General features: G+C 40.2%; 1 protein-coding gene across 5 annotated transcripts in view; it reads left to right on the top strand.

Moving 5' to 3' along the window:
• frmd3 (FERM domain containing 3) overlaps nt 1-23,279 on the top strand; it is a 72,680-nt gene that overhangs the window by 5,967 nt on the left and 43,434 nt on the right. For 3 of the 5 annotated variants that reach the window (XM_074637765.1, XM_074637767.1, XM_074637769.1), the window contains exons 2-4: nt 13,493-13,597; nt 15,522-15,564; nt 21,141-21,222. In XM_074637765.1, the coding sequence (XP_074493866.1) occupies nt 13,493-13,597; nt 15,522-15,564; nt 21,141-21,222 (230 nt within the window). The remainder of the gene's footprint in view (nt 1-13,492; nt 13,598-15,521; nt 15,565-21,140; nt 21,223-23,279) is intronic. The other 2 variants (XM_074637766.1, XM_074637770.1) reach the window with 1 other exon arrangement.

Here is a 23,279-nt window from a genome sequence, read left to right as displayed (position 1 = left end):
TCAGCTTCATATTTACTCCTCTGACCACCTTTTTCTCACTTTCTATTTTTACATCTCTCATCTATACTTCCTTCCTCCCTCCCTCGTTCTCTCTATCTCTCTCTTTCCTCCCTCCCCCTTCTCTGTGACACATCATGTATAATTAAGGGAGATCACTGTTCTTCATGAGGCCAACATCAGTCAACTGTCAGCGATGCGCTACACCACTAGTGTGTGTATGGGTGCACTTATATGTGTGTGTGTGTGTGTGTGTGTGTGTGTGTGTGTGTGTGTGTGTGTGTGTGTGTGTTGACCATGGCTCACTTGCATGAAAGATTTAAAAGTAGCTACTGAGCCAAAGTTCTGCAATTACGGACATTAACTCACCACACGGAGTAAGAAATGACTGCGTGGCTGTGATGATAACTTGAACTTTTGATAGCTTGAAATAATCCTGCTGATTGTGTTTCTATTCTTGTGGAAGTCACCTTCTCAATACATCACAGTCTATTTAAAGAAGCATAGGGATGCTAGTATTGTTTTTCGCTGTATTAGCCTTTTACTCGGTCAAGGAGAGGTGTGTGTGTGTGTGTGTGTGTGTGTAGCTGACCTTTTATTTACTAGCTTTTTTGTGGCTGTGTGTGTGTGTGTGTGTGTGTGTGTTAGCGGTAGTGAGGCATTTCATTGTTTCATCTGGAAGGCATTCTTTGAAACATGTTATAAATAGCATCAGTTTTCTATTCTTGTCCCGCTTGCCGGCGCCTCTTTGATGCTCCTCCGAAGATGACTAAAGAGAAATAATCCTTTTTCTGACTTGTGCTCGCAACTGAGAGAGAGAGAGATGAGACGGCGGGATAGAGGAGAGGGAGGGAAACATCAAAAGAAATGAATGAGGGGGGAAGAGAGGGAGAGATGGTTGATGGTTGATAAGACAAAATATAAGATGACACGGTTGGTCACATTACATGAGCTGAGAGGATGACGGCAGCAAATCAACAGGGTGTAGGAAGGAGTGGGAGAGGAAACGAGGTGGAGCGGCTGCGGGGAAAACAGATTACTGTAATCAGATTAAAACATGAAACAGATTGGAAATGAGACTGGCAGACGGGGTAGATTTAGAAAAAGGAAGACAAGGTGGAGAAAAAGAGGGAAGGGTAAACAACGAAAAGGGGAAAGTGTAAAAACGACCCATTTGTTGATAGAAAAGAATCTACAAAGAGCTGGAAATTGGTCAAATGTGGCATCCGAAAATGCATACTATGCACTAATATGTGTACTAGCGTTCATCATGGTGTGAATAAACAATAGTATGTAGCATTTCGGACGCACTGAACTGTAATTACCACGTAACTTCTTGAGAGCCTTCTTGCCGGCTGGGGACGGTGAGAATCATAAAGTCTGAACTCATTTTTAAAAACTATATTACGCCTATCAAAGTGGAATGTTATACTTACACTTAAATTAAAGCGTTATTGACGTTACAGAGCGGTCAGTCATTTTGGCAAGGATCTGGCGATGCGATACGTATCATGATACGGTAACGACTCAATATATTGCGATATTTTGCGATACTGTAAGCAAGGCGATATATTGTGATTTTTAAATCTAATTTTACGAAGACTTTCATAGTATAAGAACACACCACCATATGCAGAAAATCTGAGTAAATAAAGTTTACTTTTTTATGCAATCAGAACAGTGGGATCTGCATTTGCATCTATCACAGACATCCAACGTCACAGCACTACTTTGTGAAGAAACACTTCTTTGCAAATGAAATAAAGTATTCTAACTATTAATTCAAAATCGATAGTGTTTCTGAGATTCAATACAGTATCACAAAACATAATATCGCGATAATTGATTTTTTAGATATTTTCTTACACCCCTAACGCCATTGTCTATTTTGAACGTTGTCGTTACTACTGCATTGCATTGTGGGATTTATGCCATCGTAGTGTCCAGCGTCAGTTTCATACTGAGGTTTCAAATATACTAAAAAATCTCAACTAATTTTTTAGCGTACTAAATAGCATGTTATTATGGAATTTCAGATGCAAACAAAGAACAAACCACAGCGGAGAGGAAGTAAGAGGTCAGAGGTCACACACACAGAGCTGATTGATATTCATTGTCTTGCTCAAGGACACTTCAGCGTTAGATCAACCCTGCGAAGGACGGGCTCCTTCCTCACTGTCACCATGCAGGATGATAACTACTGCACACATATTTAAATTGAGATATGTTCATGCAACAAGCACAAATTTGACATCTAGGCCTAGCTATAAGCTCATTGTTAAAGTAATGCATGTCTGAATTTATATACAGCAGAGAACACGTGGCCATTATTTTGAATTTCTATGTGAGAGGGTTGCATTTACTCTCGTCACCTCATCATACTTCTATTTTAAGATTAGGCGATTTTATACTAGCTAAACAAGAAGTGAGTTTGAGTCTTCAGCATGGTTTATAGAAGTCCCTTTTGGGCATTAGCAATAGTTTATTTTCCCCTTTTTATCAATAATAATAATAATAATAATAGTAAAGTCTATTAAAATCAGCTGAGCCAGTTTACTGGAAGTAACAAGTTTGGATTGTTTGTTTGTTTGCCACAAATTTTTTAACATCCTGCGGTGCAAAGATAAGACAGCTGCTTCAATGCACCCGCCATGTGCACACACTCATAACAGCAGTGTTGTGGCTACAGTCATCATGCCATCATCATCATCACCATCATCATCATCACACTTTCTCTCTCCTGCCATCCTGTGAGTTAGTGTCCTGCTGTACACAGGGCGAGAGTGATGGAGATCCATTATAATAGAAACTGGTTCTGCTCCATATATTCATAATTTATGGCTCTACCTCTATAAGCTTATTAGACTGTGAGGCCAGCCATGGGTTCATATGACGTGTTTTATGTCGTGTGTTAATTTGTGCATGCCTTTGTGCCCATGCATGTGTGTATATGAGCATCTCTGCGGCATTGCAGGTGATGATATGGTAACTGGTTTGTCCCCTTCCACACTGGGACAAGGTCACAGTCACCATTATGATTGCTGCCCTCAAGGTTGGGAAGGATTAATAGGTTTGATATGTAAATGATTTAAACGGTAACATATAATTATAGATACAATTATTTATTTTAAAACATTATATCACAGCAGATTAGTGTTTCATGACATCATCTTTATCCCATTTAAACAAAAAACAGCAATAATAGACATCAACATTTGCTGAGGAAATGAGTACTGATCATATGTAAGTGAAGGAAGTAAGATTTGGTAAATTAGCACTTTTTAAAACAACAAAAGCTACAAAGTGCTTCATAATTTAAAATAATTTGCACACCATAACAAAGAGGCAGGATAGTAACAGGCACAAGAAAAAAAATGTACATAAAGAGGACCTATTGTGCTATTTTCAGGTTCAGACTTGTATTTTGGGTTTCTACTAGAACATGTTTACATGCTTTCATGTTCAAAAAAACACTTTACTTTTCTCGTACCGGCTGTGCTGCAGCACCTCTTTTCACCTTCTTTCTGAAACGCTCTGTTTGAGCTACTGCCCCCTCCCTCTTCCCGAAAAAGCCAAGTCTGCTCTGATTGGTCAGCTGGCCCACTCTTGTGATTGGTCAACCGAACCAAACTCTTTGGATTCCGCTCCAGCTCCGCTCTAACTAGCTTTGTTTGAGGGCATGCCAAACTAGCCGTTATGCAAATGTATTACTTGGTGACATCACCACGTTACGGAAGAAAAGGCAGGGCTTCAAGCAAGGTGTTTCAGGCAGTTCAGGAGCAGTGTTTCTGTGGGGGAGAGTAACTCCCTTTGGCGTGGACTTTGGGTTTTGTAGCTTCACAGACCTTTTACATGCACAAAAGCTATATAACACACTAAAGGAAAGGGAAAAAGCACAAAAGCAAAACAGGTCCTCTTTAAAAGAAGAATGACAAAAAAACTAAAGTGGTGAGCTGATATTATAGTTTTCTTATACAAGACTAAAAGTCTACAGCCATGCACTTAGGCAGTGCTAACATCAGCATGCTAACATCGTCACATTAACAATGCTAACATGCTGATGTTTAGCAGGTATAATGTTCACCATGATCATAATTGTAGTTTAGCATGTTAGCCCGCTGACATTTGCTAATTATCACTAAACACAAAGTACAAATGGGATTAGCATTAGTTTTGCAGGTATTTGGTCCTAAACCAAAATATTGGACAAATTAAATATTTGACCTGATGACTGCGCTAGAGGAAAAGTCAGAGGATCACCAAACTTATTGCAGGTCATCGTAAGGGACCTGAATGGCTGTACCAAATTTTATGGCAATCCATCCAATAGTTGTTGAGATATTTAACTCAAAGCCACAAAATCTGAACCTCATGGTGGTACTAGAGGAACCATAGTCAGTAGGATTCATCCTCTGGGAACCATGAATGACTTTCATGGCAATCCATCCCATAGTTGTTGAGATATTTAACTCAAAGCCACAAATCTGAACCTCATGGTGGTACTAGAGGAACCATAGTCAGTAGGATTCATCCTCTGGGAACCATGAATGACTTTCATGGCAATCCATCCCATAGTTGTTGAGATATTTATATATATAGTCTAGACAGAAGTGGTGGACCGACCAACAGTCCAACATTGCCATTTATAGAGCCATGCATAAAATGTCACTTGAATTGGTTGACCTAATAGTAAGAGGTAAAGTCCCAAAGTTCATTAAGTATAGGGATATTTACTTTTTTCTGGCTATGATACGCTGATGATAGAGGAAGTCCTTCCATATGCCAAGTCTGTAGCTCCGGTCGAGAGTCCATTACTGTTGTGGGTCAGTGGTTGAGGAGGTTAAACCCAACATACTCTTGATATCAATACTAGACTGGAGCTGTGCCGGTTTCTCTTTGATATATGACATCATTGCTTGTCTCTTCACACTGCTTCTCTCAATTTTTCCCTCAGGTATCAAACAAACACAGCCTGGATTTACTAATCAAACATTTACTGATAAATGGTGTGATGGTGGGAGGTTATTACAGAGAGGGATGGTGGTGGTGAGGTCGAGTATCTCTTTCCAAAGATTTCCCTCCTTAATATAAATTGGATTGCTTCCATAATTCAGCTCCCCGACTGGAAGTGTTTGATCCTCCACTTCTCTCTCCCAATCTTGCAGTCAGCGTAGCCTCAGAGGATGATTTGTATGTGCGTCCTGCCTCTGTGGCTTACTTTTAAAATCTGTTTCAAGATATTACTATCCCTATACTTCAGTCTAATCATTAAAATGGTCAAAAATAGCCTTTTAAAACCACCTGACCTGCTGCTGGTGAGTCATTACAAACCCATGCTGTGCAGCTAAACATTGTCGAAACCCACAGAGCTTTGTTTATATTTCTAGTAGAGTCCCAAAGTTTCCAAAGATTCCAAATATATCGGGTTGAATTTGTGGAATAAGATGATTTTTCCAACCATGAAGCTACTTGAGGAGACATAAAAAAGGGAAGACAGGATTTTAAGGGAATAGAAATAGTATAAGTGGGGAAAAATGTGTTTCTGCATGCTGAGAAATAGAAAGAGAAGAGGTTTTAACTCCTCTACTTTGATCCTCTGCATTGCTTTTCCCTCACCCCGCATCCAGCTCATTGATTTGTCACTGTTGCATCCTGGTCAAGCCTCTGGATCGATCCTTTCATCGGCTGGCTTGGGGGTTGAGTTTTGGGTGGTAAATAGAAGCTGGCTTTAGAAATATTGGCACGGTTATTAATAGGAGGACAATGTTGTTGTCACACATGCACAAAAGCCTGCTTACACTCTCATCCTAATTGGCAAATAAATCTGCAAATTGGTCCACTAGCGTCTTAAATCTCCCGAAGAGAGGCTGCAGTGACAACAGAGAAAAGCCACAAATTAGTGAAGCATTTGTCTTAGAGGCAGCCTCTTGGCTTTTAAATTGGTTTGTGTGAAGGTAAAGAGGGGCATGTCATTGTTTTTAAAGTCCCACTACTGTCTCTACGTCTCCTCTCCTTCACTCCTTCACTGTGTGCTGATAGGAGCGTGTGTTGGTTTTTTCACACAGGGTTTGCTGGAATTTCACGCTCCTTCCCCTCACAGCGTTCCAGCTCAGCCAATTAGGTATGCCGTGTCATGAAATGAGTCGATAAGGGCCAGTCATAATTGAGCTGGCATGCATATTAATTAAACAACAAGCGGTGTTTAACTGGGCCAGTGCACCCAGGGTCCTAGTGCTTGACTTGTAGTGGTCACAGAGTCACAAGTCATTCACCTGATTTAGACTGAAACTAATGGGTATGTTATTATAGCATACGACATCTGATTTAGAATAAAGAATAACCCTCTTTTAACAGAAAATATACTATCTGTTCATTTTTATTGGTAACTTCTATCATTTTACATATCAGTGGACGACTATTTTGGTTCGATCCTGCCCCAGTTTGTTCCTCTCAAGTATTATCATTGCATTGGAGTCACTAAGCATTTATTAAAGATGTATCACTGGTGATCTGTGAAATACCCAGACAGTTGTTGAACAACACGCACCACAGTTTTGAAGGTGTTTTCATAATCCTCAAGTAGGGATGCACAATTAATCCCAATTTTATCGAAACTGCAATATTGCCTACTGCAATTTTCAAATTGCAGGCACAATATTTGTTAAAGGGACTGTTTGTAAGAATCAGGAATTGGTTGTAACAGCGACACCTGTGGCCGTTAAGTCAACGAAAGTCAGCGTCCAGTTGCTCGCGCTCGCCCGTGTGCACGCGCTACTTGAATGTGAGCGAGCATCCGTCAAAACAGTGAGGCGACACACGTCAGCCTAAACCACAATATCACTCTATATTTCAGCTGCTTGGCAGTAATTTTAGCTGACCAGACGAAGGTCTCTCCATGAATCACTGCTGATCCTAGTGTTGGCTTTTCCTGCCTAAGCCTGCCTAAGCCTCCCGAAGCGAGACAGGGGATACACCGGCACCCGGTCGGAGACGATAACGTTTCTCGCTGCGGAGCCCCATCACTTCACAAGACACAGAAAACCTCTGTTGGTCTGGAGGAGCTGCAGCATTTATTTCTGCACAAACGTCCACTGTACACTCACTAGATATTCTCAGAGCTAAACTAACTCTTCTGCAGTGTGTAGTGTGTGCGCATGCACGTGAGGTGGAGCGAGCTGTAGGTGAAGGCAAGCAAGAGGAGCAGAGTATAGCAGAGACTCCGGCCCTGTAGACCAAGGCTACGGTCTCCCCCGTGTCCTCCGACCGCGGCCGACACTGTTTTGCAAGACGGGCTTCACTAGGCATAACTTTGAGGTTTTGGTGCTTCCGTGTAGTTTGTGTTGGAGTCTTGTCTGAACAGCGTAGCCACACGCGAGCGCGCATGGGACACCGACCCGGATTGATCTATACGTGTAAGAAGTTATAAACAGTCCCTTTAAAGGTTAAATGTGTGTCAAAATACCATTTTAAATCAAAGATTGCAGTGCTGCAGAGATCTCCTGGCCTACACATCATATTCTAACGACTTAAGAAAACATCTTTGTTTGGTACAGATCCCCGCAAAAATCACATCATAATCATTTTTACATAATTATTTTTCATTTTTCACCATCACCATCATGTTTTTCGATGAAAATGAGAATAATTAGATAAAAATGTTCACTCCCCCTAATATTGCAAATCATATTGCAATTGCAATATTGGTCAAAATAATTGCAATTAGTTAATTTTTCAAAATCGTTCAGCCCTATCCTCAAGGACTCTTCTGTCCATCTGGACAAAAAGAATATTTTATCCATGAGGGAACAAAAGACGTTAATCTTCGCAATTAATGGGCCATTAAAGTGACTTGCCCAGACCTCTCTACAACCCTGTGTAGAATTGCCGCAACGCTTAATCTTGTGTGTTTTCAGCCACATTTCGGTTGTTTTCAGCCGCATCTGTTTTCAGCGAAAACGCTCTATAAACCGACTGTTCACTATCTTCTCCGCACCGAATGGCAAGCTCACACATTAGCAAACAGCTGGTGAACATAGTGGACATAGAGACCAAAAACAGAGCTAACAGAGAGTGAATACTGGATTTCCATTCACCATGTAGCTAGAAACACAACACAACAAATGAGTGAAAATGTTTTTCCGTAACTGCTGGATGTGCAAATAAGTAACTGTTTGCTAACAAGTTCACCATATCAACTTAAAAACTGATGATATGTCAATGTTGTGTTGAGGTGAAGGCGACTTTCTGGATTGGCACAAAGTGGGGTTAAATTAGATTATAAGTCTTCAATTATTACAGTCCACAGTTCTTATGGCATTGTGCACTATGGAGGTCAAAACTCACTTGATTTCAGTAAGTTTACCAAATGTTTTTGTGAATTTGCAGTAGATGTAGGAATAAATAATTGATTCCATGTGTGTTTTTATACTCAATATGCTGATGGTTTTCTATTTTTTCCTTTAAGTCTGGTCTGCGTCTGAACTCGGCCGGCTCTAAGGAAGTCGCTTTATGGAGAAAAAAATGGTAGAGGGTGGATAGACACACTCGAACATACACGTCAAAGTGCACTTTGCTTCTGCTAAACTGAATACACTCTACAGCGCGGCTCTATTTAAAGTGTGTGTATGTGTCTGTATGTTCAAGCGAGGCAGAGAGAAGAGCACTTTGCCGTCATTAGGTGAGATCATGTAGAGACAGGATGACCGGGTTAATTTTTAATGCCCAGCCTTTGGATATATAAAATATGTATTCAGCCCTTGTTGGACATGACATAGACTCTTTATATCTCTCTTCCTCTCTGCCTCGCTTGCCTTAGTCAATCTCCCAATCTCTCTTTTATTCACTCCTTTTTTAGCTCTGTCTTTGCCTACTCTCTCTCTCAGCCTCTCAGCCTCTCAGCCTCGCGGCGTGTTTGGCCCTGGTTCACTCTCTGTCTGGTCTTCTCTCTTGGCGTCGGTCCGCCTCTCTTCTCCCCACGAGCGTCTGCCCTGAGAGGCAGACAGAGGAGAGGTGGCGTTTGATGATCTGGCTAGAAACGGCTCGCAGCGTGGCTGTTTTCATTCTGTTTCCATTCTGTTTCTTCCATTTTTCTCCTCCCTCAGTGTGTGTGTGTCTGTTAGCTTTTCAGATTTAACAGCTTAGTAACACTGTTGTCACGGATCAACCGAAAATCCTAAAGAGATGTAGACAGACAAACACAAACACATCAACACGCACACACAAACACAACAACGCACACACACACACACACACACACACACACACACACACACACACACACACACACACACACACACCACAGGCAGGCCAGCATGGAGACACAGATGATCACAGCTACACCCACAGGGACACACTCTTGATTTACAGCTTACTTGTGTCACAGTGATATAACAGTAAACCTGAACCAGCCAATAGGGACACGCTGTCTCTGAGATCACTGACAGCTGATTGTTGCCGTGGTGATGTAACAAAGGTCACTTGGGAGAGCCACCTAACTGTGCAGTTGATGTTTTTTAATACCGTGTTTGGCTAGTAATCAATTACTCACTACACACTGAAAAAGCAATTACTTTACCTTACGAATTACTCATTACTTGGAGGGATTTACTGACCATCAACAGATAGCTTAATGTTAGCCTCAGTGACCGAAGCTCTGCAGAAGTCTCAACTCTCCAACAATTATCCTGTTTTAGGCCATTAAATAGGTGTTATTGGTAGCTATAATCACCATAGATGTGGGTCAATAGGGGCCTACTGCTCCCAATAGTAGGTTTTATCACCTATTCACATGGTAGATCACTGAAAGAAGGTATAAAAGAACACAACAACGACGTCTAGTGACCATAGTAATTATGATATGAGCAGAAGTGGAAGTCAGGCGTTGTAGTTTTAGACAACATGAAAGGTTGGGCACGAAAGATGGAACAACACACAGGGTTTTCACCCAGGAGGCCAGGGTTTGCGTGGTTGTCTTTGTGTTCACAAGCGTCAAGTGTCACTTTAACTTTTGAAAAGTAATTATTTTCAGCCGAAACACGATGTTTTTCCTTTAACTTAACCAAAAAGTTTTGTTACCTAAAGCCTTGTTCAAAACGTAACATTTCATTCATTTTTACGTGTTAAAACGTGTTGCTTTTAAGTTTCGCTTTCACTTTTACAATGTAGTAGGCCCCTACTGACCCACATCTATGGTGCTTATAGCGACTGATAACGCCTATGGCCTGATAACAGTCGAATCAGGTGCACTGTCTGAACAAAACCAGGTGATTCCTGAATGTAGGTTCAAGACACAACATTAGAATAAGACTCCTTTGGAGTTACTGGGATTTGCGTTTTCTCCTTTTTTGGTAGAGGCTAATCACCTCCATCCCCAAGCTAGTGGACACTTTCGGCCCCAGTCTGGTATCCATCCTCGAGTATGACAGCAAACAAGCCGCACCCCACATTGTCAAAGTAACAGAGTGTTACTGGGATTAGTAACTGTAATGTATTAACTGAATTTCAAATTGTGATTGCAAATTGTATCCCCTACTCGTTACTGAAAAATGTAATCACATTATTGTAACGTTTTGCTAAGTGGGTTAGTATGCTATCCTCTTTGCGTCTACAGTACAGATGGCAGAACAACTGGGTGGTGTTTAGTTAAATATTGATATGATAACGTGTGCTGTGTAGCATGTTTGTGTGGTTAGCCTATATATGAACTCCTTCTGTGTATTGTGTACTCGTTTTATTTTTAATTCTTCTTCCTTGTTTCCTTGCATTGACCTGGAATTGTTGGCTGCTTTACAACAGTGTGTCCTTTGGGTGTTTACTGAAATTATGTTTATCTGTTTTGATTGGTGTGTAAGATAAAGATGCTGGTATTGTGGACAGACAGTCGGGTAATGTATGCTGTTTCTACTCTCTGTGCTGTGCTGTTTTTGTTTTTTACTATTTTTGAGTGGCTGCTGGGACATTAACAGGAAATATCTTGTTTTTTCTGTGGCCATTCTGTCAACAGCTACAGTAGTAGGCCTATGCTGCAATTACTGCACATAACAAGATTGTTTGCTGAGAAATAGAGCATGACTCACCAAGAAATGTATTTAAAAGGCTGCTTCGCTGAGAGATTGCAGTGTTTACCAAACACAACATATGCACAGGATATCATGTTTGTGTAAGATGACTAAGGTGGCTGAACAGGGTCATCTAAGGTGCTGATTTGCATGATCAGCATTTAGATGCTTTAAGAGATGCTGTGTTGTAACAAATCTTTGCATGACTGGCTCTGCCTCAAAAGGAAGTCACTTTAAGAAAATGTAGGACTGTCCTCGACCAAAAAAATTCTTAGTCAACTAACACTCATACAATTTTGTTGACTAATCAATTAGTTGATTTAATCGTTAGATCTGTAAAACTTCCAACAGAATCACACAAAAGCACCACTTTAAATTTTGTGTTTACCAGAGATGTGCTCATAAGCTTCTAGGAAATAAGTCATCCAGCATGACAAAAAAGCATAAAAAATGACTAATCAACTAAATAAATCTTTGTCAAATAAAACCAAAACGACCGATTAGTCGACTAATCGACTAAGAGGGGGCAGCCCTAAGAAAATGTTCTTTTTATTCAACACAAAGGAGAAACAGTTGGTTTTAATAGTTGCAGAAGATTTCTTGGAGAAGAGAAAGATTGGAGATATATTTTATCTCATTTCATTAAGGACAGATCAATTAGAAGTAAATAACAATATTTATTGAGGTTGGCAATAGTGACTTGAAGCACCGTCATTGAACATAATGAAGATATGAAAGAGGAGAGGAAGTGTAGAGGCTGGTAGTGGTGGAGTAAAGGCAGCAGGTAGAAGATGGAAACTCAGTTAAATCTCCCCAAACATCCTGAAGATCATGCTGGTGATGGGGGAGGTGTCAGCTGAAGCGACAGAGAAAATTTAACCAAAGAGAAATGAAGGCAGAATGTGAGCGAAAAAAATTCACCTGACATTGAGATTCATATTCTGCTATCACTCTGGGTATATGAGTGTTGCTTTAACTGAACAAAGTGCTCTTTTATAGTAAATGCTGAACTGAGTGGCCTGAACACACTGAGGTTCAAGGCCTTTGGGTTGATGAAGTGTCATTCTGCTGCGATCATTCAACTGCACAGACAGCCGCTGTCAATCACTTACCCTACGGTGCTCATCAGCTGCAAATGTCTGCACATATAGAATTAATGAACAAAGCTAATGACTCCAGCTAATGTCCTTAGCTTGCATGCTGAGGAAGACCAAAACACACCAACCATTGCTGACGTGGCAGCCGTTTGATAGAAGAGAAAAACAACAGGGTGTCTGACATGTTTCTGCCTGATTCTCAATCATTTCCACTCAAAGAAAACTGAGACGCTGTTGGAAGAAAACATGAAGCAGCTCGAGTGTGAAAGAGAAAAGTGTGTAATATGCTTCACAGTCAATAAAGACAACCAGGACAGGTGCCTCCTGCAGTTTAAAGTGTGTCTGGGACAAACCAGCCATGATAAGACGTTGTTAGTGCAGTCAGTTACGTAAAAGAAGTCATCAGTTGCCATAGAGATGTGTCATTTTATGGCATACTGACATTAGTGTTGATTGGCAGTTTTACATGTCGTGGCCAAAGAGACAGACAGCTGTGGCTCTGTGTGTGTGTGTGTGTTGACGTGTATGTTCATGTGTGTCTCCAGTGGTTTGTAAATCACAACAAGGGCAAACAGACGATTTCCTGCTGAATCAATCAGTCCTGCTTAACTGAGCAAAGAATCCACCTCCATCAGCAGGTTATAGAGCCATTATAGGACACACACACACACACACACACACACACACACACACACACACATATATTCACAAGACTTGAGGTGACGTGATGCATATAAAATGACAAAATGGCAATCTAAGGAATACTGAATATTTAGTCAATAGGTTAGGAAGGTGAGAATGGGAAGTGTAATTGTTCAGAGATAGGAGACACACGTGCTGCATCTATGTATATGCATATTTTATTTCATGTGTGTGTGTGTGTGCAGGCACAGTCGCACCTTATGTACACCTAAAAGTGTTGTTTAGTGCTCAGCTAAAATTGAACATGTTTGGGTGCGTCTGTATGTGAGGAGTATATATCAACTGAGGGACAGGTAATAAATGCAGAGTGATTATTGATCTCTCTGTGTTTATGACGGACTTTATTTACTGCCATGTTCAGGTAGCTGAGTCTGGAATATGATCACAGGAGTCACCAAGAGACCTAAAAGTTGCTGACATATATGTTTTAACCTGATACAACTACATGTGCATCACAGAAATATTACCCAAGAGGGGATTGTTTGTGGTTATGGTGCCGTGATACAGCTGGGAGGTTTATGGGATTTGTTGTCATCATGGATGGAAACATTGCTTAGATAGTAGCAGATGCTGACTGATCACAAAATTACATCCTGGATTTAAATGTGAACATGTTTTGTGTGTTTTCTGTCTTTACAGAGAGACACCAAAGGCCAGTTCCTGTTGGACCATGTGTCTAACCACTATAACCTACTGGAGAAAGACTACTTTGGTATTCGATATGTGGACCCCGAGAAACAGAGGGTAACTGTCTCACACACACACACACACATGCAGAATGAAAAGCAGTGGGGCTGCAACTCACAACTATTAACATTATCTGTCAATGATTTTTTATATTAATGGATTAGTTGTTTAGTCTATAAAATGTGTATAAAAAGCAGAGTGATGTCTTTAAATTGCTTGTTTTGTTGGTTCAACAGTCCAAAACTCAAATACATGCAGTTTAAAATGATATCACATTTAAGAAGCTGGAATCAGCAATTGTTCAATTGGTTAATTTAACAGTAAATAAGATTATCCAAAACGTTGACGATTAATTTTCTGTTGATTGACTAATCGATCAATCGACTAATTGTTTTGGCACTAAAACCAGTCTCATAATTCTATCTTGAGGCAAGAAATAGTTGTCAAATTATATATTTTCATGTATTTTTCAAGTTTGTTTGGGTTGAGTTTTCATAAAACATTGCAGTGAAGGGAAATATCAAAATGATTGTGTTTCCTTTTGTATTATACCTCAATGTTGTTTTGCCTCTGAAGCATTTGCATACAGATTTGACCTCATCAAAAACAATCATACGGCTGCACAAAATCACAGCAGAAGGACAAAAATATAGAAAGTGATGATCACACTAACAGGACATGGCTCCACTGAGTCGGTTATTGTTGGATGTAAATCAGGAGGCAGTCAGTACATCATATTACAAGTTCAAGTGACAAATAATAACAAGATCAGTCTCCATATTTCAAACAGCCCACACACAGAAGAGACCAGACGCTTTGTCTCAACAGAAGCTCAGACTGCCTCTAGCTGCATTTACGATGAGAGTTGTTACAACACAAAAGCCAGAGTACAATAAAGTGTAGTAAAGACAACCTTACAATAGAATAAAGGCATTAGTGTAATTGTTTTTATCTTATTGGATTGGTGCAGATGATAGATAGATTTGGAAGATTTGGATAAAATGTCCAGATGTGTTAAAGGGATGGAGGGTAAAGAAGTTACTTTCCTTCAAATTTTGAACTTGCATTTAAATTTAAGGGAGAAATTTTGAGAAATTTTACGTACAGTATACTCAGCCTGTTCTCATTCCCAGGGCGTAAAATACCGTTGCTTTGTAACGCCCCTTGGTGTGTGATGCTGACGCACAAGGCAACCCTTAGCGCTTGTATGAGACGCCCCCGGGTATCCATTAACTACAATGTAAACCCAATGTGTGGCAACAGTAAACGCTCTGATAATTCAAAACGTTAATCACGTGTTTACTGCGACCGTAAAGTGATGCCAAGGGATCTGACAAAGCGTCAGTATGTGACGAGTTGGGATGAGAATGTGTTGGTATACTTAGGAGTAGAGGAAGGTCACCTCTCCTCCCTCAAAGCACCACTGAGAGGCCCTTGATCGAGGCTACTAACCCCCAACTGCTCCAGTGGAGCTGCTCAGGGCCAACAGGTCAGACTGTATACTGGGAAGCTTCCATATAGGGCATTACAAAAAAAAAATAGAGCATTGCTTTTTATTCTTCCTTGGTTGAATAAATGTCAAAAACATACCCTTTTCCTTTTTTTCATGTGTTGAACATTGTATGTTTTATGTATTATAAGTCCATTCAGCAGGGTCAGAATAGCCAGCTCAATGTATGTGTGTTGATCTTGTATTGACAATCTATGAAAAAACTACAAATACATATGTACAATGATGCATTTAAATACAGGTAATTTTCTGATGCGATTTTAAATTTGTCTTTAACAGACTGAAGTTGCCTCACTCTGCTCAGTTTACGCCTATAAGCAATGAGTCGTTTCACCAAAAGCGAGGAGATTTTTGATTGGGAATTGAAATTACAACATATTATTGACATCTCTCTCTCTCTCTCTCTCTCTCTCTCTCTCTCTCTCTCTCTCTCTCTCTCTCTCTCTCTCTCTCTCTCTCTCTCTCTCTCAGCACTGGCTGGAGCCCAATAAGCCCGTGGTGAGGCAGATGAAGTGTAAGTGTCACTTCTGCTCTCTTTGTGTTTTTCTGTGTGTTTTGCATCAGTGTGCGTGTACACAACAATAAGCATAGTGTGAAATGTGTGTGTGTGTGTGTGTGTGCGTACTCTTATGTGCACATTCTTATGTGTGTGTATGTGTTTGTCAATGCCTCCCTTCCCGAGAGCTGCTTCAGTGTGAGGAGGTCAAGCTCTGCAACAAACAGACAACACCACAGGGACTCTGACACATACAGTACAGGGTCATGATGACAGCATGCAAACAACAGTGTTAAAGCCACTGATTATTCAAACAATTAAAACACAACAAAACAGCGTGCAAATAGCATTTAGGAAATGTACTCATATACACATTTTAGGGCCTTATATCACCCACTTTATCCCCAGGACACATTGCTTACATTATCTCTTGCCATGAATAGTGACAGAGCCAGGCAACACCACAGGTAGACACACAGAGACACAATAAAGACAGACAAAGTGACACAACAAGCTGCCAGAGGGACAAGTGGCCCAAAAGGAAATAAACTACCAGAGAAAGTGAGATACACAGACGTGGCAGGGGAGCACAAGCCAGGAGGCAAGAAGTAAGCAGGCTGCCCTCAGTTAAGGTTAACCAGTGACAAGTTTCCTGGGTCAGGTATAGCACTGAAGGGATGATGTTTTGACAGAGCTATGGAAATGAATTACCAGCTACATACAGAAACATAGAGCTGTAGATTGTACATAGATTGTTGTTGACCATCATCACCAATGAAAGGATGCAGATTTTATCTGGTCTCAGGTAAACTTGACTCTTCTCCAGTGGTGTTTATTTTAGGTAGGTGCTAGGAGGCGGACCCGGCGTCCTCTTGCATCTCACTCACAGGTTGACATTTGGGTCAGTTACATGCTGACAAAAACTAAATGAAAGGCCACTTCAGGGATAAAGATAAACTGATTGTCTGTTGACTGTTTTCTTGTGTTTGGATTACCTTTTCCTTCTCGATGTTTTTCCTCTGATATGACTCATATTAGATAAGACCCACCTTCATTATGTTCTGCAACCAATCTATAAGAAAATTACTAAGTGCATTCACTTCAGTACTGTACTGAACTTTACTTGAGTATTTCCATTTTATGCTACTTTATACTTCTACTCCACCACATTTTGGAGGCAAATATTGTACTTTTTATTCCACTACATTTATTTGATAGCTTTAGTCACTTGTTAAATTGCAGATTTAGATTAACAATACAAAATATAAATCAACCAATATATTCTGCTATTTCATTATCGGTTAAGCTACCCAGCAGTATATGACGTAATTAAAGCTCCGCCTTTAGCAGCTGCAACATTAAAGTGATGAACACATTAATGAATCACTAATTATATTTCAGTAATATAATATATATGAATCTTTGATTCTAATGCTTTTGTACTTTTATTTAAATTCTCATTGCACCCTGACAGCAATCAATAAATCAAATGCTCTGGCAAAAATAAGAAGAAAGAAATCCAGTATCTGTGGCTGTCGCAGGACTGTAATAAACCCGTCCAATCATTTCATTTGGCCTGAATGACTTGGAAGATTTTAATAAACTAGCGTACTCTTGCTAGTTTCTCAAGATTACCAACCCTATAGCTTTAAATAATATTTTGAATGCAGGACAGAGTATTTTTACACTGTGTTATTGCTACTTCTTTTAGACCTGTACTAATACTTCTCCCACTGATTGTGACACAACTAATGAAACAGCTAATCAGTGTAGATTCAATGTAAAATTATGAATTGTGAAATCCACTTTATTTCTAGAAGCGAATGTTTTATTCCCTTCCTGGAAAGGAGTAGCTGAAGGAACAAGGGAAGAGAAGTCTGCCTTTGCTTCATAAAATATTTAAACATATTTCGCTTTGTCAGCCACCTTTTATAAAAAAACAAAAACAAGAAGCAAACATTGTATTTGGAATCTGTCTAGAACATCATCTAGTCTAGAAAAATAGTCTCGGTCTTTCACTCTAACGGACTGTTTACTGTTGAAACTGATGCTTTGCTGCAGAATCTCTCAGTGTGATGTTCGTCTTTGGTCAATTACCTGTGCGATCAGCAAAAACATGCCTGAAGTTCTCCCAGCCTTTTAATGACTGCCCTGTTCTTTCTGTCCTGCTATAAATTAATAAAGGAGCTATTAGCGGTGCGCTCTGCTTCATCAGAACATGAGCGAGAGGGCAGGAGGGGTGAGGGAGAGGGAGGAGGAGAGAAAGAGGGGGGAAAAGAGTGATAAAGAGGAAATGTGTGGGGGGCTAATTCAGACAGTGATAGATTATGTAGCTAAAGAAAGAAGTCAGATTAGGGAGGAGAAGACAGAAAAGAGGAGACGGTTTGAGATGAGACAGGCCGACAGAAAGTGAAAGAAAGAGATGAGAGAGAGGGATGGAGGATGAGTGGTGAATAGATCTGACTCGTCCTGACACATCACTTCTCCCTGTGGCAGCGTTTACTCTCAAATTAGGATATGTGGCTTGTGATTTATTTTCTCTTTGTGCGTCTCGGCTTACGTGCGTATGCGTCACATCGTGTGTGTGTGCGCACACTATTGTGCCAATTCACTTTCCCCTGAAACGTTTTCTCGGTCCCTTAAGCCTGAGCAAAAAGCAGCTCCAAATCTTTGGGCGCGGGTGGGAGGATTGCGTCTTTCATATTGCTCAGCATGTATTATGTAGATGTGTGCTGTTTTTCATAGCTAGATAATACCGCAGAGGATCCCAACATTAAAGACAGAGTGGTGAGGGCACTCTGTAAAGATTTCTGGTCCCATGTTAGATGATACTCACTTTCTTCCTCCTATTCTGCCATTTGCTTTATTTCTTCTCTGTCTCTTTGGCTGACTTTATGGCTGAGGCCCACTTTAACTGCCTATATCTGATGATTTTGCACCTTCTGGTAACACTTCATATTAACGATCAGTCATAAGACATTTATAAGCCTTTAGTTAATAATGAACTAATAAGTCATGTAAGTCATGACCCTTTAGTAAATCATCAAATAATCATAAACAAATCTTCAGGAAATTATGAATAAGTAATTGGTTGACATATTATGAATCAATGATAAGGGGGGAATAACGGTAACTCTGCACATGTTATGACCTGCCAGTGAAGTTCCTCACATGCAGCTGAAAAGAAGCGGCATGTGTGTCAGAGAAGGCACACAGTTGTCTATATCATCTGTACTGTGGTACACACTACAAATGGGGCATATACAATGACCAAGTAAGATCGTTTTAGAAGAGGTTTATGCTATTTAATGGTAAGGTAAGGGAGAAAAAAATAGTAAAAACACTTGATCATTTCTATTGACAGGTTTGAGGTGTTTGCAGTTTTAAAGTGAAAACTATTCAGCATAAACAAAGTCTCTTCAAGTTTAAATCATTTTAGGACTGATATGATCAGTGTCGTTCACCTTTTATAAATGATGTGTAAATGTATTACTGAATCATTTACAGATCATTTGCGAACGTTTCTGCATCCCCCTAATCTAAAGTGTAAACTATTCATCACACGTAAATGTGTTAACAAATCATTTGTAACATCTTCTTCACCTGTTATAAATGATCCGTTTGTGTATAAGTAATTTACAAAGCTTTCTACATCCCCCTCATCTAAAGTGTAAACTATTCCACCATGCATTTTTTATGTATCATTTAATAGCCCTTATAAGACATCAAATGTAAACACCAGTTATGAAACGTGGCTTACTTTACAGTTATTGATGAAAGACAACACATAACAGCCCACAATTTCTTAATCACTTCAACAGTTTAGCCACATATCAGCGATAAGACACTACCATTTGACATGTTGTTGGAACATGTCATGACAGTTTCACGTTTAATGCCATTTCCAGATTAGTTCATTATTAACTAAAGGCTTTATGTATGACTTATGACTGATTATTATTATAAAGTGTTACCCATCTGGTAACATCTTTTAGCATCTAATCCATACTAGATTCCTGTATTTTCACTCAAAATAACCCATGTGTACATGAGTAAACATCACAATTATGAGCGCAGTTAATACAAACAAGTCCCTCATTATTCCAAGATTTGTACCCCTTTTCTTTGAGCTTCCTGCCCCAATATCTCACTGCTGTACCCCAGCATTGATGAGTCATTTTGGAGTCATATTCCTTATATGTTCTTCAATAACCCCTCGATCTGAGTTTCTGAGAGATTTTTTACAAAGACCTTTCTGTTACCTTACTGTACTGTTTTGGTTGCATATAGTAACTGTGAAATACATAATACCATAATATTATATATAATAACTTTATAGGTTCAGCAGTATATCTGTGTTGTTAACACTGTTTTTTCCCCCCAAACTTCAGTTTTGTTTCCCCTAAAATACCCAGTTGTTACTCACTTGTGGTCTTGTTTTCTTCCACTCTTACTCTGTAAGAGCTGGTAAGCATTTTATTGTTACCTGATTCATACAACAAAGCTACACTGTAAATCGTTCACGGTCATGCATGGTGAAAATTATGGAAATTATTTCCTAAATTATTAGGAAACGGGATGCAAACAGCGGTCTCCCTTAACACTCCTGTTCCAACGGACAAGAGTAAACAGGTGATATTAGACATTTGAAAAAACAATTAATTCAAAATAAAAAATCTGAATTTGACCACTTTTAATAGGAAGTGTAAATTAAGTATCTCTTTATACAGTATATGTATATACATAAATAAGCTATACGTCAGAAGTTGTAAATGAAGCTTCATATGATTCCTCCACTTATCTGTGAATGCATAATGAATGGGCTTATAACAGTTGCTGCTCCTGATGTTTCTTCACTGCACACTGTGTATTGATATGTGTGTTTGTATGTCATTCAAATGTGCAAACTTCAACGAAGTGTGCATGACTGTGTGTTTATATGAGATCAGTGAGACCCCAGGAGGGCGTTTAAGCTACTGCTGTCGTTTGATCCGAGCCCCACACCACTGACTGTGTGTGTGTGTATGTGTGTTTGAACTTACGTAAGTGTGCGTTTGTATGTTACTGTGCATTTAAATATCATTCAAAGCTCAAATTCTCTCCCGCAGCAACTACACACACACTCACACACACAATCACACACACACAGATTCAAAAATGAAATGCTTTAGGACTCAGATCAAAGGAGAAGAAACAGACCCCATAGTGAGGCACTTTATGTGTGTGTGTGTGTGTGTGTGTGTGTGTGTGTGTGTGTGTGTTTTTGTGTGTGTGTGTGTGTGTGAGTGATATGAGTAATTACTGTAATTATCAAATGACTAATCAGTATTAGAGGCATACCCTGATTTCTTTTTTCGTCTCCAACTTCTTTCTCTCCTCAGTTTTACATAATCCTCATTGCTCTGCTCCCCTTCTGTCTTGCACTCATTCATTTATCTCTCTCCTCTCCTTTTTCCTCTCCTCTGCTAATTAAAACCATCAACTCCTCCTCTCTCAATTCTCTCATCTTTCTCTTCAGCTTCTTCTCAAACTACTTTATGTCTCCAATAACTCCCTTTCTTCTTCTCTTCTAAACTTTCTTCTCTTGTCTTCAGCAGCTCTGCAGCCGTACACGATGTGTTTCCGCGTCAAGTTTTATCCCCACGAGCCGATGAAAATCAAGGAGGAGCTCACCAGGTAAAAACACTAACACACATAATGGATGGTTCATGAATGATGGAGTAAAAAGGGAGGAATGAACAAGACAGGCCTCTCTCTCTTTTTTTGAGAGCAGCTTTCTTACCTTTATATAATCTCAATTTCAATAGCTTGATGGTAGTTTTAAGAGCTAATTAATGGCACAGAAATATTCCCAGAGGGTGGTTGATTGTCTCAGACACCTTTGGTTGGTTTGCTAACAAACATGTACACACACACATGCACACTACACAGAAACGTGCACACACACACGTGCGTACTACTCACACACACGTGCGTACTACTCACACACACGTACGCACTACTCACACACACGTGCTCACACTACACACACACACATACACACAAACATGCACACACACATTTTGTCCATCTTTACACCGTCACTGTGTGTGCTCCCTCCACCTTGAGTGATGGAGATGCTTTCCAGCTCTCTCACAGTCACTTTTTGACCTGGTAAACTCACCTGAACCTGTCTGCAGAATGCGGACAGCCGTGGTGTCCCCCATATTTATAGGCTTATTGAACAAACTAATGTATGAGTTATCTTTACACTTAAAAACACACGTCCCCCTAAAATAACCTCATTTATTGTCATTGAACAAGAGTGCATTTATGTTTCTAGTAAAACAATACACCATCATTGTGATATGTCTGGATACACCTTACAGTGAAGGTGTCAGTAAATAAATATATAAACATAATAAATAAGGTTTAATGATCTTTAATTACAACAGTTCTGATCGGTCAGGAATAGACGTGGTTTTAAATATTAATAGCTATTTCCAGACTGTGTGAGCTAATACAGACAAGAAACCTGATTCTCCTTTACAATAATTCTCTACATGTTTACAGTCAGGCAGGTAAACTCATTAAAATTAGCAATAATTAAGATTAGTGTATATGATGGAAGAGAGTGCGCAAAACACACTTTTCTTTGTACTCTATTTTTGCACTTTATAAAAATTCACTGAATCAGCAGAACTTCAGTCTGAGTTGAATATTTACAGCAAATGATGAGAGAAATGAGCAGAAATGAATTCATATTATTTATTTATATTATTATTTATTGTATTTAATTAGATGTTCATTATTATGCACTGATTGTGGGAGAACTGGATCACCCAGATCGAACCCGTGCGTAACGCAACAGTAGACAACACTGACTACTGCGGTGGCGCTGAGAGCTCAAGCCCTCGCATTCATTCAGAAGGAAAAAGGCAATTTTTCCTTCAAGATGAATGACACATTGAAGACGTTTTTTATCTATAGAATAAATCAGATTATTCACTATATGTGGGATAAACCGGAGCCCCCGGAGAAAACCCATAAACCACTTTACCACCTCGTCATGGCGGTGAGCATAGAAGAGAAGCACCTGCACATGCAGCACCTCTGTCTCGGTGGTGCCATCAGGTGACCTTTGACGGCGGAGGCGATACGCTCTCCGACAGCCGCTTGACCCCCTTTCAAGGACACCAGCACCCACATCGCATTGCCCCACGTCTTAATCAGGTCCCGGTAAATGGCCTTTTCGAGGTTTTCCAATGTTTCTGGGCTGGAATCGAAATCGAGACCCTCGACCTCGGCCCACGTTCGTTCAAAAAGGCGCTGGATGATGTCATGGACGTTTGAAAGGGTCCAGGTCACTTTTGCCTTCTTGAAGATCCGCGTGACCAGCCTCTCCAAGATCAACTCGACGCAGTTTTTTTTTTGTTCGTTCCGCGCTCGCCGTGCAGAGTCATCACGACTCTTCATCACGGATACCGGGGCAGGCGGTGCAGTGATTGCCAAAGGTTTCCTGGCCCTGGGCTTGGTCCCCAGTATGGCGTGTCTCATATTGTCAACGAGGTCGTCGGACTGAAAGATCTGCCACCATCTGGCCAGACACAGGAAACCGAGCACCTTCCGCTGCAAGTCAGCGCGCATGTTGGCACGTATCACCAGCTCGGGGATGATCTCTGGCCCGTTGGTGATGTGTGTGTAGAGGAGATCACTTAAGACCTTTGTGAACTCCAAGACTCGACCGGGGGGAA

The sequence above is a fragment of the Sebastes fasciatus genome, chromosome 6 (genome assembly GCF_043250625.1).
Source record: "Sebastes fasciatus isolate fSebFas1 chromosome 6, fSebFas1.pri, whole genome shotgun sequence".
Taxonomy (NCBI): Eukaryota; Metazoa; Chordata; class Actinopteri; order Perciformes; family Sebastidae; genus Sebastes; species Sebastes fasciatus.
This window is presented reverse-complemented; position numbering and strand designations above follow the sequence as displayed.